General features: G+C 38.8%; 2 protein-coding genes and 1 long non-coding RNA gene across 3 annotated transcripts in view; 1 reads left to right on the forward strand and 2 right to left on the reverse strand.

Annotated features, from left to right (window-relative positions):
• The first annotated feature begins 386 nt into the window (after positions 1–386).
• Positions 387–14,134, forward strand: part of LOC141435296 (uncharacterized) — a 45,590-nt gene continuing 31,842 nt past the window's right edge. The window contains exon 1 of the long non-coding RNA XR_012452129.1: positions 387–831. This is a non-coding gene — a long non-coding RNA (uncharacterized lncRNA). The remainder of the gene's footprint in view (positions 832–14,134) is intronic.
• On the reverse strand, positions 889–9,851 carry LOC141435276 (phospholipid phosphatase 1-like). Its single transcript, XM_074097968.1, has 6 exons — positions 8,325–9,851; positions 7,952–8,106; positions 6,252–6,454; positions 3,540–3,654; positions 2,394–2,570; positions 889–1,665 (listed from the first exon to the last, which is right to left on the reverse strand). Exons 1-6 carry the CDS (start codon positions 8,449–8,451, stop codon positions 1,555–1,557), a joined length of 888 nt encoding a protein of 295 aa, XP_073954069.1. The 5' UTR covers positions 8,452–9,851; the 3' UTR covers positions 889–1,554.
• Positions 9,914–12,102, reverse strand: LOC141435277 (serpin B7-like). Its single transcript, XM_074097969.1, has 2 exons — positions 11,958–12,102; positions 9,914–10,485 (listed from the first exon to the last, which is right to left on the reverse strand). The coding sequence occupies exons 1-2, from the start codon at positions 12,052–12,054 to the stop codon at positions 10,337–10,339; spliced, it is 246 nt and encodes an 81-aa protein (XP_073954070.1). The 5' UTR covers positions 12,055–12,102; the 3' UTR covers positions 9,914–10,336.

Consider the following 14,134-nt stretch of genomic DNA (forward strand, 5'->3'; position numbering starts at 1 on the left):
GTGTAATAAATTCGCATTCCCCATTATTGCACAAAAAAGTTCACAGACGCGTGTCTCAAGCGGATGGCACTCGCGCTCGCACTGGTCCCAACCGGTCCGAGATATCGTGTCCGTGAGCAGTGTCTGTGTGCGTTGCTCGAGCGCACCTTGTATGTAGATTGATTTTTGTACCTATCTGTTTTGTGCTAATATGCTTTGAGAAACTGGGCCCTGTAGTCACGAACACTTACACGATTGTCTTATTAAATTAACTTAAATAACTCGTGAATACTAAATGTGACTACAAACTAAGGAGGGCGTTTTAAAAAAAAAAAAATACATTTTTTTACTCAGAATGAACAATTTGATCGAAAAAAATATGAGTCAATTTGGTCACGCATATTTTTTTTTTTGGGATTTTTTAAAAAACTCAGTATCGATTGTGCTTTTGATTCTGAGTAGGAAAAACCATATTTTTCCAAATTTTTTAAAAAGGTACACTTTTTTAAAATGCCCAGGAATGAGAAACGGAATGTATTTGTAAAATTTACTAACGGACGCTCGAAAGGAAAAGTTACTAAGCGACATACCAATTTACGCCAGCCCGCTTATGTCTATAGAGCATTCCTTATGTCGGTAAGACATTTTTTCTAGTCTCTTTCACATGCTTGGTAGTTTTTTCCTTTCAACCGTTGAAACACTTATTTTACACCTCAGTAAAAAAATACTTCATTTCAGCTACGGATTTATGTTTTTTATGAGTGTAGGCCACTTTATATCCGCCGCCCTATGTAATTTTCTAAAATAATATTTTTTTGAAATCTGCCGCCCCTAGGCCGCTGCCGCCCCTAGGCCGGCTGCTATACCAAAGCTCCGTATTTATTACTTAAAACTGCTTAATTTAAAGCTCCGTAATTTTAGATTACACTTAAATAATAGTTCAATTCTAAGAGTATTTCATGGCCGATGGTTATATAATTTGCATAACACGTGAGGCGTCCATCAAATGAAAGACGTAGCGTTGGCAGGCCTCCCTCTAGGTCTAACGACATCGCAAAGATTCCGGCATTCAGGGGTTCCTAATAGCAAGTTGTCGTTCATTGTGGCGTTCTAAGGGGAGGCCTTTGTTCAACAGTGAACGTCTTCCGGCTGATGTTTACGTTATTTTTAGTGTTTCACGGATAGCGAGAAAAATTAACATCCACATAATAATAAAGAATTTAACAAAAATAATACACATTTGTCATTATTTCAGAAGATTAAAGAAATATTTTATATCTATTGTGTCAATTTATGGAAATAAGTCCGTTTAAAAAAAAAACAATATAACCTTTTTTTGAATACTTACCAAATTCCAACTCATTCCGACCACTGGAAGTGGGTCAAAATGAACTTGCACGATTTGACCCAACAACAACAAACACGGCAAGCTAAATAAAAGCTTTTACATCGTCTTCTCACTACTCACACCTAAAAAAACTGATATCCTTCACCGAAGAATGTCATTAGGTAAATAATCTATGCTTAACATAAATAGAACAAACTAAATAAAATATCTCGCAAAATCTTTGCGTGTTAACCTCTGATGTCACAGGTTTCTTTGTGGTTTGTGGAGTTTTTGACTTGGCCAGGTTCTTCACAATCCCCGCTCTCAAAGCATTTGAAGTTTTTGCAAAGAGACAGGAGCTGTAAAAAACAAGGACATTAGAACTATATATAGATATCATTACTTACCTTTACGTATGTAAGCTTTTTATTACAAGTTTTTTTTTCTTGCAGTATGCTGTAGGTATATACCTATGCTCAGTATTAATCAGTATCTACTACTGGCACTAGATACCTTGAACCATATCTTATGTCTTAAACAAGTATTTTTTGTATACATATCTATTTAATCATTGACTTTATAATGATTTAGCGATTTCGATGAAATTTGCTGTGTGTAGGTTTTCGGGGGCAAACAATCGATTTAGCTTGGTCGAGTTGGTCGTATCACCGGGAAAACACGTTCTTTCGATTAATAATGGTTTTTTTGTGTGAATTTCACGCGCGAGGCGAGGAGATCAGTCGGACGCGACTAGTTCTTTTTTAATAATTTATACATTTATTTAGTATACGTTTAACTTTCAATAATTACTTAAATATATGTTAGTATCTTACCACGAGCTTTACGGTGAAGGAAAATATCGTGAGGAAACCTTCACAACAAACCTGCGAAGCAATTCAACGGTGTGTGTGAAGTTCCCAATCCGCACTGGGCCCGCGCGTGGGAACTACTGCGCAAGCCCTCTCATTCCGAGAGGAGGCCTGTGCCCTGCAGTGGGACGTATATAGGCTGGGATGATGATGATGATGATGTTAGTATCTTGACCAAAAACAGAAATTAACTCTAGTAAAAAGTGGGTGAAACTCACAGTGAACCATATTATGGGTGCGGCCACGGTGGCCCCGGCCAGCACGTCCCACCAGTGGTGGCGGTGGTCCGTCATCCGCGATATACAACAGTACAGCGCGGCGACCAGGCACACTGACTGTATGCTCAGTATTACCCTACTGGCGCTGCTTTGTTTAGCACGTTGGTGAAGATAGTACTGGAAAAGAGCAAGTTAATGTTGTTAGAGAAGAGGTGCAAGGAGATGGCTAGATGTGTTGGCACATATAGTTAACCATAGAAGTGTATTAATAACAAAAATTACGATGAAAACGTGGGTAGTTGTGCGCCGGTATTAAATTCATCGGGTAGTCGCGCGAGCAGAGCGGTGGGGTGCAGTACGCGTGTTACAGCAGCCGCCGAGTCCCGTTGCTTCTAGAGGAAGGGCTAAGAATTAACCCGAAACATGTAGAGTTAAACTCGGCTTAAAACGTGAGTTATTCGGGTTTAGTTGTGTCTCACGGTAGTTTTATGTTCAGTCTTCATAAGACACCTCATTTTCTACTCACTAATATCTGACTGAATACAGTACTTTCATTGTAGCATGGTGCGGGTGACAGCTGTCAATATCACAAGACTAGAGAGTCAAAGTGTCGAAACTTGAGTCGATAAAACTAATAATTTAAAATCTTAATCATAATTAATGTCATCATTAATCAGATTATTACGCTAATTTTATTGAGAATATTAGTGAAATTCTAGGTTGGAATATTATTTGCCACTTAAGTAAGGCTAAACGGAGTTTGCAAGAATATTCTTTACTTACCACTTAATAAGTACCGATATAACTCAAGATCCATTAGGTCCCATCACTAAACGTGTTTCTGGTGTTACGTTTCATGCATATTACGTTTTTTCATTTAATTGTGCGTTGAATTTAATTAATTGATTATAAAAATCTGATAGCTTAAATTTGTTTTATATAAAATAGTTCTTTATGTTTAAATATTTAACGTCAGTCATATTCAGGCTACAACTGAAATATACTTCCATTTATTTAGACCGCAGCAACTTTTTTTGAGTAAAACGAAACGTCCATTAAGTGTCACCCGCACCATGCTAGAATGAAAGCACTGTGGTATGGGTTTTATAACGAAAATTTCATGATTGTAAAATATTGTTCACTTACCACGACAAAAATTCCTGCGTGTACAGCGAGCGACGTATGCCCCGAAGGGAAACTCTTGTCAGACTCGTGCTGCCAGAGCGCTTTGGTGCAAGTGTAGCTTGCCACGTATTCTGATCTGAAAGTAATGAACACAATTTTATAATTTAAATTCGGGTTTTGTGCCGCATACCTTGATTTTAGAGAAGCTCGATATTTCGGCACAGTTGCATGCCAGTTGTAGTTGTTGGTGTCGTCTCGTGATCATGGCGCATACAACTGTGCCGAAATATCGAGCTACTCTACAATCAAGGTACGCGGAACAAAACCCGTATTTAAATGTAATTCATAAAATTGTCTAGTCTATAACACGCGATATCTATAACGCCTAAAACATTGTTTTGTACCTAATGAACATAATTAATGTATACTAATATATAGGATACAATACAAGTAAAATTCCGAATCTTTCGATGATTTTAGAGACATTCATTTTGTATAGGTGTTCTTTATGCAACTGCAACGTAAATGAAGATAACAATATACTTTTCATCACACTTGCTCGTAAACAGTGTCAAAACATGAATGCTACCTTGGTTGCAACCCCCCAAATAAAACCCTCGACCTTAATGTGCTTGTCATGAAACCCGTGGTCGGTAAATGAGTCAGTGCGCGTACACATTTTCATGTCATGAAGCCCAAGGTCAGTCAATGAGTCCGTGCCCGTACTGATGGTGCTGTGCGCGCTGCTGCGCATGGTGTAGCAGCAGGACCACATGCACACGCGGCTCAGGCACATGCTGAGGGAGGGTAGGGCATGTAGCGCTGCCAAGAGCGCAGCCTATGGTATCGCCAATATTTGGAACAATTATATATTTTCTTTAAGAAATATAAAATTTTACTCGCAAATGTGATGTTTTTAAAAACACTGTATGTCGCACGGGCGGTACTATAATTACGAACATCGACTCATTAAAGCCCTCAGTCTTCGACTTCGGGCTTCTAATAGACTCTCGTTCGTAATTACTTATTTACCGCCCTTAAGACACTGTACTATTTTGCTAAAAATCGCATGAAGCGTTTTCGCTCGTCTATTATTATCCGGACAGCTGAAGAGTGGAATGCCCTGCTTGGGTTAGTATCATTTCGTCTAAAAAGTAGCTGGCCTACGTAGCAAATTAGCAATTGGTCTAAGGATCAAGTGGTCTAAGAAGCAAATGGTCGAAGTAGCACCTTGTCTAAGTATCAAGTGATCTAAAATTCTTTGACTCAAAGCCGACGGAGCTCCGCCTTGCGGAGGTCCTATTCCGCGTGTTTGAGGTGCTTCGCGCCTTGATGCAACTCTAACCTAACCTACCTATGTTTTTTCAAGTTTTCGGCAAAAACAGGTGGTCTTAGACCACTTGCTGCTTAGACCAGTGCTTAGACCAGTTGCTACTTAGACTAGCTGCTTTCTTGCTACTTAGACCAGCTGCTTTCTTAGACGAAACGATACTAACTTCTTGCGTCTGTGTTCCCTGATCGCTACAATCTGGGTCTTCAAATCTGGGGTGAATAGTATCTATTAGGCCGGAAGAGGAGCTCTCGGTAGGCCTCCAACAAGATGGAGTGACGACCTGGTTAAGATCGCGGGATCGCGGTGGATGCGGAAAGCACAAGACCGGTCTGAGTGGAGAGGCCTATGTCCAGCAGTGGACGTTTATCGGCTGACAAGATGATGATGATGATATATATTCGTCCCCTTGGCGGTGGAAACGGCGGACTGCTGGGGAACGGATGCTAAGCGTTTTGTGCGGGATTTGGGCCGGGTCGGCTCAAAGAGGGGAGGATCCTCGATCCGAGTAATTTCTGGTGCAAAACCTGTCCATAAGCCTATGTCCAGCAGTGGACATGTCTCGGCTGACGTGATAAGGCATTTATTTGGCAAGCGTGCTCGATGTTAGTCCACATTGTAGTTGTGAAACTTTTTGCGACGCGCGGTGAAAATTTGGAATCAGCTTGTAGCGCCAGTATTTCCGGACCGGTACAACTTTGGGATCTTTAAAAAACGAGCCTACTCATTTCTCAATGAGCCGGCAACGCGTCCGTAACTCAGCTTATGCTATGGATGTATGGAGGCGGTGATTGCTTTCCATCAGGTGACCCGCCTGCTCGTTTCTCCCCCTATCATATAAACGCAAGCCAAATTTTGTATAAAAAAAAATTTTGGTTGGTATTCAGTAAAACTTCAGGTGACCCGGTGGGAATCGAGTTGCTACAGCACCACGCCTTAGCCTGCTAGTACTACATAAACAACATAACGTCTGAACACGCGCCAAATGTGTGCGTTAACTACGTATAGGGCCGTCGCTAGCCGCCATCGCGCCGCTCGCCGTCACTCAATTTTGTAGCTATAATGATGATGAGATGGGTTTGTATAAGGATGACGTCGTTGAAAGTGGTTAGGTTATTCTTATTTGTTGAATGAGTGTAACATTTTTATTCTCGTGAGCAATTACTTACACAAGTTTCGCATCTAACAAAGTATAATTTAATATTAGAGACAAATTTACAAGACGCGCACGCAGTGAGTGAGTACTGACAACCGTGTGACGCAAGCGCGGTATGGCTTCCTCGTTGACTGCCTCGTCGCAGGCGACGATCTTTTGGCCGGGGGAGGTGAGTGTCTCTTCTTAGTTAGTATTCATTGTCATAAGTTTATAAGGCTATTCAATGACATTAAACTAAAATACTTACTCGTGACAGTTCAGAGCTTCTTCCGGTTGACAAGTGTCAAAGAAATGTGGCCTTGGTGACCCAACAATCAACTTGAGGGTCTGTACCAATGTCAGGTTTATCAGGAGACCGAATAAATACTCTCTGTACCATATGAGAGCTCTAGACTTGGAGTTATCCGTTGGTTTTTCATTCCTATGGTACATTCTTTCAACTAATAATAACTGAAATAGAAAATAAATAAATTATAGCAAAGTGCCATTTGTATCCTATTAATTTAATATTATAAATGAGAAAGTTTGGCCAGATGTTTATTGCTCAATCATTAAATAATGTCTGAACCAATGTAGATGAAATTTGGTATCATCATCAAAATTATCAGACGTAGGACATAGGCCTCCCCCATATTTTTTTTATGGAAAGAATTTGGTTTTTATACCTTAACAGCCAATGAAGGAGATTGAATAGTTTTATTCTAGCAAATTGTATAAGTAGGTAGTTCCCCCGGGGATAATGATAAACGATTGTTCGCGGATGGAGTTGCAGGCAACTGCTAGTAAAAAATAAAAGCAAATAGTATTAATATCCACTAATTTATCCTTATTGTTATACAGTAAAGTTCTTTATTGCCCATTTTCATTTCGTAAATATAAATTGAGACATGGATGCACAGAAAAATCTGAAAAAAGAGACCAGCGCTGCTTTGTATTTTTGATATGGTTTCACGGGATACCCGTAAAAGTAACGAATTTGGAGTTGAAATAAAAAAAAAACAAAAAGACTCCAAAAACCAATCACATTTTCATTTCGTTATGGTATGGTTTCATTAATTTTGGTCTCATTAATTTAATCTATAGTATCTATGAACAATGTTAAAACATAGATTCATGCTTTTTATCTTTACCAACAAAGTTTACGATCTTTACATAAGTAATTATTATAATTGTTATCAATCTTATCAACATGATTAGCAATAATGTTATGATTTTTTTACAGTGATGGTCAATGACATAATTTTATTAAAAAAACACATGCTAATAGTAATGGTCACTAATGGCCTGAAAGGCCAGTTGTTTGAAAAAGTGCATGGGACTGTCAAGCTTAATCAGGTTTCATTTCAATAACCCATAGTGGCGAATTAAATTATCTTTTTACATACAATTATCCTAAACTAAAATTACATAAAAAAAACTAAAACTAAAACAATTTATTTAAAATAGTCCCCTTAGCCAATGATGCTGGCAGCAGTGACAGGATTCTCTCACTGAATACTAGGCTAACTCTTTGTCGGAGCCCATAGTGCAAGGGTTTTGTAATTCTGAATTTTCTTTGCTTATGTGTTCAGTTTTCTCATGAGGCCCATCGTTAGCGCCCACGTCTCAGATCTATATGTCATCACTGCTCGCAGGACTGATGGCCGATGGGGACAGAAGGTTCTCGAATGGCGTCTGCGGACCGGGAGACGAGCTGTCGGTAGGCCTCCAACAAGATGGAGCGACAACTTGGTTGAGATCGCGGGATCGCGGTGGATGCGGAGAGCACAAGACCGGTCTGAGTGGAGAGCCCTGGGGGAGGCCTATGTCCAGCAGTGGACGCCTTTCGGCTGACATGATGATGATGATGATGATGTGTTCAGTGAAACAGCTCCTAACTTTGTAAGGCCTTTACTGCTAGACAAAGATGGCGTCAAAAATATGGTCAATTACTGTTTTTAAACTTACCATAGCAAGAGGTACAAGTAAGGTTGTGCCAAAGAGCCACTTCATATTAATAGTGTCTCCGGTGAATGGGTAGGATAGCGCTGGATCGTTACATTGGAAGCCCAGCTGCCCACCAGGGATGAAACGGAACTGCACTATTAGAAATATGAAGAACACTGAAAGTGTTAAAGATAATTAATTAATTATTATGTGTTATAAATATTGAGGGATAAGTTTGCCTGTGCATGTTACTTTCTCTTGTTAGATTGGTGTGCAGATATAAAAATGAAATGAACATAGAAATGGCAAGTTCAGCGTTATATAAGCAAAACAAGATTTAGATTAAGATTTAGATTTTTTCAGCTATAAAACCATTTATAAAACATATACAAACCTCTATGCCACCGATTCGTTTTGGACCAAAACAGCTTCAATGTATCCCACATTTTCACAATTAAATTAAACACTTGTCTCATTTTTATTACTTCATTACAATCAGTGGAACGATTTTCTAACCTCATATTAGTGTGACTCTAGAAGTCTACAGTATCTACTTCAGACTGTGACTCAAATGTTGAGGTAATACACGTTTTCACAATTACGTATAATAATAACGTCACCGTGAACGGGGAATACTGTATTTGCAATATTTATTCACAAGTCTGTTGATCAAATAAACTACATCGATTTTACTGTTTAATAAGAGTAAACATATCAAAACTGGCGATACAAAATTACATGAGTGCTGTAATATCTGGTTAAGTAATGATAATTATGATTCCATTACAGATAAAGAATCTTTTTCTATTTACAAATTATATACTTGTATTACACCCTGGCCCGGAGTTATTGAGAAACTGTCAACTGTCAGTCTGTCTATCAAATAAACCAACTGTTCGATTCGTGTTTGGTTCGTGTTCGTATGATGGCCTAGATCTGACACGGTCAAATACTAAAACTTGACTAAACGTTTTAAAAGATGGCATTATCTTAGGTCAATTTGTGACTACATTTTACCTAGTGCCATTCACGAAGACGTGTGATTTTGTCAAAATTAGACATTACCAATATTCTAATAAGAACCACGGCACGCGTCATCGTGAATGATTCTACTTAGGTTCAAACCAAAAACTTAAGTTCATATTCAATGGACATCAAGGTTTCAGAACGCATCTGTCAAGCTGTCAATTATTTTATTTTTTAATTTACTCTTTACTGCCCCGGATACTTTACACAATACATGTATATACCTCTTGACTACATTACACATCTAAGGGCCGCCATACACGGACTGCTCGAGCAGTAACCGAGTGATCAACATACACGGACCGCTCTTGCAGTCGCGACTGCATGACCGCATGATGAGATTTCACCGCGCAGCCAACCGCCCGAAGCAGTTGCAACTGCTTGAGCGGTTCGTGTATTGCGATTGTCAATTTTGTATGGAAACTACAGATCACCCAACGGCGACCGCTTGAAGCTGTTGGCACTGACTGCTTAAAGCAGTCCGTGTATGGCGGCCCTAAAGCTCGTATGGCATATTGTTGCAGACTTGCAGTTTTCCTAGAAGAATTTCAAGGCGGATGGCTCAGATTCATGAGCGGAATTATGTCCACTCCCGAGGCTTCGGAATCTCTTTTAGTCACACGGTATAGTAAGTATATGGATGAGGGTAAAAAGTGATGGTGGGCGAATGGTAGCGCAAGTGCCTACGCTTTAGTCATTTTTGGTTGAAAGTAATACTGCAACGTCTGGATTTAGAACACGGGACGACTAAGAAATACCTAGTACCTTCCTACTACAGGTAAGTTTATGCCATACGCAGAAATAAGCGCCTATTAAAAATTATAGGCAATGCAACATAAATATACTTGTGCTTGTAACATCTGCATCTGGACACTAACTTTGGAGATTAGTATTCAGTATTTATTTATTGCAACACCTTTTACAAAAATTATAAAAAATGATGCCCTGTTGGGGCGTGGCAACTTTAAAATTAATTAATTAAATAATTTAAAATTATAAAGTCTGCCAATGTCGTCAAATTTGTGGCTTAGGCATTAACCGCTTTAAGCGGCAATTACACTAAGTCGTTCGTCGCATGCTGCGTACGATCGCAAAAGTGTAAAAAACACGGTAGTGAAGACGACGTTTGTTAGCTAGTAGTTTGAAACAAGTTCGGCGACCGCATTAGGTGACCGCGATATGTGAACGACTCAGTGTAATGCCGCTTTATTTTTTTTTTCTCAAACATGACATGAAAAAAACATGAAAAAAAAATTTGCCCCCTGGATTTGGATGACGACATTGCGAGAGTTGCGAACAAGTGCTAGTGGCCAGTTGTCGCTATTGTGTTATAAGGAAGACGTATTTGTACGACAGTGGCTTCCGGCTAATGACCATGCTTCATGTGTAAGTAGCTTGGGCGTATTCCCTCCCTTCGTACACGCCAATGAAGAGAAGAATGTTGCGCGCAGTCAGAAGATACAGGAAAGGGCGGTCGGCGTTAAAAACGGGGTTAGATTTAGCTCGTTTAATAACTCTTTTCATAATTGCTGAAAGAAAAGATATCGTCATATTAGCTTATATAAACTTGTAACACCAAGGAATTAAATTATTCATTTTTAAAGTGAATAAGTATACGACTAAATATTTTATGAATATTTCAAGCGTCTACCTATCAAGCAAAAACGGTAAGAAAATCACGTTTGTTGTATGGGAGCCCTCCCTTAAATATTTATTTTATGCTGTTTTTAGTATTTCTTGTTATAGCGGCAACAGAAATACATAATTTGTGAAAATTTCAACTTTCAAGCTAGCTATCAAGGTTCATGAGATACAGCCTGGTGACAGACGGATAGACGGACGGACAGCGAAGTCTTAGTAGTAGGGTTTCTGTTTTTACCCTTTGGATAAGGAACCCTAAAATAGTTAGACATGGATGTGATGCAGGAATGAGGAGATACGTAGAAGAACGGACACCAACATAGCTAAGCGAATTAGCTCGCTGAAGTGGCAATAAGCAGGCCATATAGCAAGGAGAACAGATGGCTGTTGGGGCAGTTGGGCCGAAAAGTTCTCGACTGGCAGTGTCCTGGCAGTGACTGGTATTTTACCCTAAATTTAGGGATTTTTTTACACGTTTTCGGTATTTTTTACGGTAAAAAATTATTTAGGGTATTTGTGAGAGATCAAGAAAACCATTACTGCAGATGACATAGAAGCCAAGATTATTATGCATTCCAAGAATGTTTCGAAACGGTGTAGTAGTTTAGCTATTAGTTTATTAATAAATTGCATTTATTTGCTTACTTTCTACTTTAAAAAAGTACCTAATTTAGGGTAATTTCGGGTAGCGTTTTAGGGTAAAAAAATATCTGAGGTGGCAACACTGTAGAGTGGAGACCGTGGATCGGTTATACGTTATGCCTATCCAATTGATTAAAAGTGTAAACAAACCGATTCCATCAAAATTCTTGTACAAACACTCACTGGATCGAATCAATAACACATTTATCTATAATTCGTGTCTTTTAAATAGATGTCTAATCACTTTTTTCATTAAAATTCACTTGATACTTGATTTCAATATTTATTTTTCATTTGAAAAATGTTCGTCAAAATCTGACGTTATTTCTTGATTGAAACATGTGTATAATCTGTAGTAGCATAGATTAGCGTACCTACCTAGAGATGGTGGAAAATTTGACATTTTAAAAATCAATTAATGAGCGGATGAATAAGCGATTTTTATTTACTTTCCTTAAAATTAAAAAATAGTTACTGCTTTTATAATTGAACAAATAGTCTTTAGAATGAAATCAAGTATTGTAAATAATAAAATAGACAAAAATACTTTGATCTATTCAATTAATAAATAAATCGATTTACTGAACAGATTAATTATTTTGCAATAGGTTCTCACATCATTGAATGTCTGTGGGTCGGATAAATGGCGTCTTTGTTTACACTTTTCATAAATTGGACCGAAATACAATATACGGATCTAATGTTTTTTATTACTAACCAGTGCTGGCAGCAGCCTCTGTGCCCGTCTCATCCACCACTATGAAGGCTTTCTGCACTGCCGTGGACACATACAGCCGTTCATTAGACGCCAGCATATAAATTTCAGACGTAACTCTACTGAATATGGATTTGATTCCCAGCTGAAAAATAACAAGTGGTCAGCGGGGCTGTACAAGTCTGTATCGTTCCGTTTCTCTGACACTTATACTATTTGATACGAGAGTTAGAGGGACGGTACCATCAGCGTATCCAGCCGGGGCTCAGGGTGGGGCAGCAGTCTAAAATAATATGTAACTAGCAAACTATACCCGCGGTCTTACCCCTTTGAGTTTGGTTAGGTATCTTATAGGTCAGAGTCAGGGTGGGGCAGACCTATTTAAATCGAAGCCTTACCCGCTACCCAAACCACGCAAGAAAAAAAAGGAATTCTGCAAATAGCTTTTTTTACATCTGACTTAATTTTAACTAACCGGCGCGACGCAGCGCTGTCGGAAATACCATCATTGCCAAGAAAAATGCGCTGCTAAAGACTTGGCAGAAAATAATTTATTCAAAACAAACATTATAAGTACAATTTCCACTTTTTATGTTAGCTTTTTCCATGATAACTCTCGCCTGAATTATAATACTTATTAAAACGTATGATTTTACTAACTTTTGCCCGCGGCTTCGTCCGCGTGGAAGCCGGTTATCGCACGCTGTTCCCTCGGGAACTGTGCATTTTTCCGGGATAAAAAGTAGCCTATGTCACTCTGCCCATAAACTATCTCTATTGCCAAGAATCACGTCAATCCGTCGCTCCGTTTCGACGTGAAAGACGGACAAACGCACAAACATACACACTTTCACATTTATAATATTACTCGTAAGTATGGATGGGGTAAAAATCCACTAAAGGAGTTGTAACAGTTTTTATTTTAAGGCAATTCCTTTATGGCTCATCTCATTGCAAACATTTTTCTAAGAAAATGTAACACTGATGTGATCCGAGTTACGGGACAAAACAACACTTAAAATGTTACACTGATGTGATCCGAGTTACGGGACAGAACAACACTTAAAATGTAACACTGATGTGATCCGAGTTACGGGACAGAACAACACTTAAAATGTTACACTGATGTGATCCGAGTTACGGGACAGAACAACACTTAAAATGTAACACTGATGTGATCCAAGTTACGGGACAGAACAACACTTAAAATGTAACACTGATGTGATCCGAGTTACGGGACAGAACAACACTTAAAATGTTACACTGATGTGATCCGAGTTACGGGACAGAACAACACTTAAAATGTAACACTGATGTGATCCAAGTTACGGGACAAAACAACACTTAAAATGTTACACTGATGTGATCCGAGTTACAGGACAGAACAACACTTAAAATGTAACACTGATGTGATCCGAGTTACAGGACAGAACAACACTTAAAATGTTACACTGATGTGATCCGAGTTACGGGACAGAACAACACTTAAAATGTAACACTGATGTGATCCGAGTTACGGGACAGAACAACACTTAAAATGTAACACTGATGTGATCCGAGTTACGGGACAGAACAACACTTAAAAGTTGATTCACCCAACTATTAAAAGCTAGCGAAACAAATGAAAATAGGAATATAGATAGTGCCATTCACGATGACGCGTGCCGTTGTTCTTATTAAGTACAATGTCGCACTTTACTTCACATCATCTTCACTTCGATTCGCGCTGTCATCGTTCATCAACCATTACCTCTCATATTTCGTTTTCTAGAATTTTTTTACCGTACAACGGCAAAAACTACTAGACACTGGCAAAATTGTCCTCCGATGGACAGAGCCATATTTTTTTTAAAGAAACAACAACAACAACAACAACAAGTACAATGTCATTTATGTCTAATTTTGACAAAATCACGCGTCTTCGTGGATGGTACTATCTATCTTGCATAATATAAAAGTGAACTGCCAGAACGGAAAAAAAACGAGAGATAGAGCAGGATGGCGCTCTACAACACCATTTTGACACGTTTCTCCCAAACAACGCATTATTTCTCTAAAAATTTAAAGCAATTCGATTCTTTGACCTTGGGAATCGCGAAAAACTTGAGAAAATATGATATTGGGTGTGTACGTTTTGTATAATAAGCAAAATAAAAATTCACAAGTTTCGATTTTCGAGC

The sequence above is a fragment of the Choristoneura fumiferana genome, chromosome 14 (genome assembly GCF_025370935.1).
Source record: "Choristoneura fumiferana chromosome 14, NRCan_CFum_1, whole genome shotgun sequence".
Classification (NCBI taxonomy): Eukaryota; Metazoa; Arthropoda; class Insecta; order Lepidoptera; family Tortricidae; genus Choristoneura; species Choristoneura fumiferana.

Excerpts from the sequence above, each read along its gene's own strand:
- LOC141435276 (XM_074097968.1), bottom strand. The coding sequence starts at position 8,451 with ATGAGGTTAGAAAATCGTTCCACTGATTGTAATGAAGTAATAAAAATG. Across the intron at positions 3,655-6,251 it reads GAAGCTCTGAACTGTCACGA|ATCAGAATACGTGGCAAGCT; the intron begins GTAAGTATTTTA and ends CATTACTTTCAG. Across the intron at positions 1,666-2,393 it reads CACCCATAATATGGTTCACT|CTCCTGTCTCTTTGCAAAAA; the intron begins GTGAGTTTCACC and ends TGTTTTTTACAG.
- LOC141435277 (XM_074097969.1), bottom strand. The coding sequence starts at position 12,054 with ATGCTGGCGTCTAATGAACGGCTGTATGTGTCCACGGCAGTGCAGAAA. Across the intron at positions 10,486-11,957 it reads AGAGGCTGCTGCCAGCACTG|CAATTATGAAAAGAGTTATT; the intron begins GTTAGTAATAAA and ends CTTTTCTTTCAG.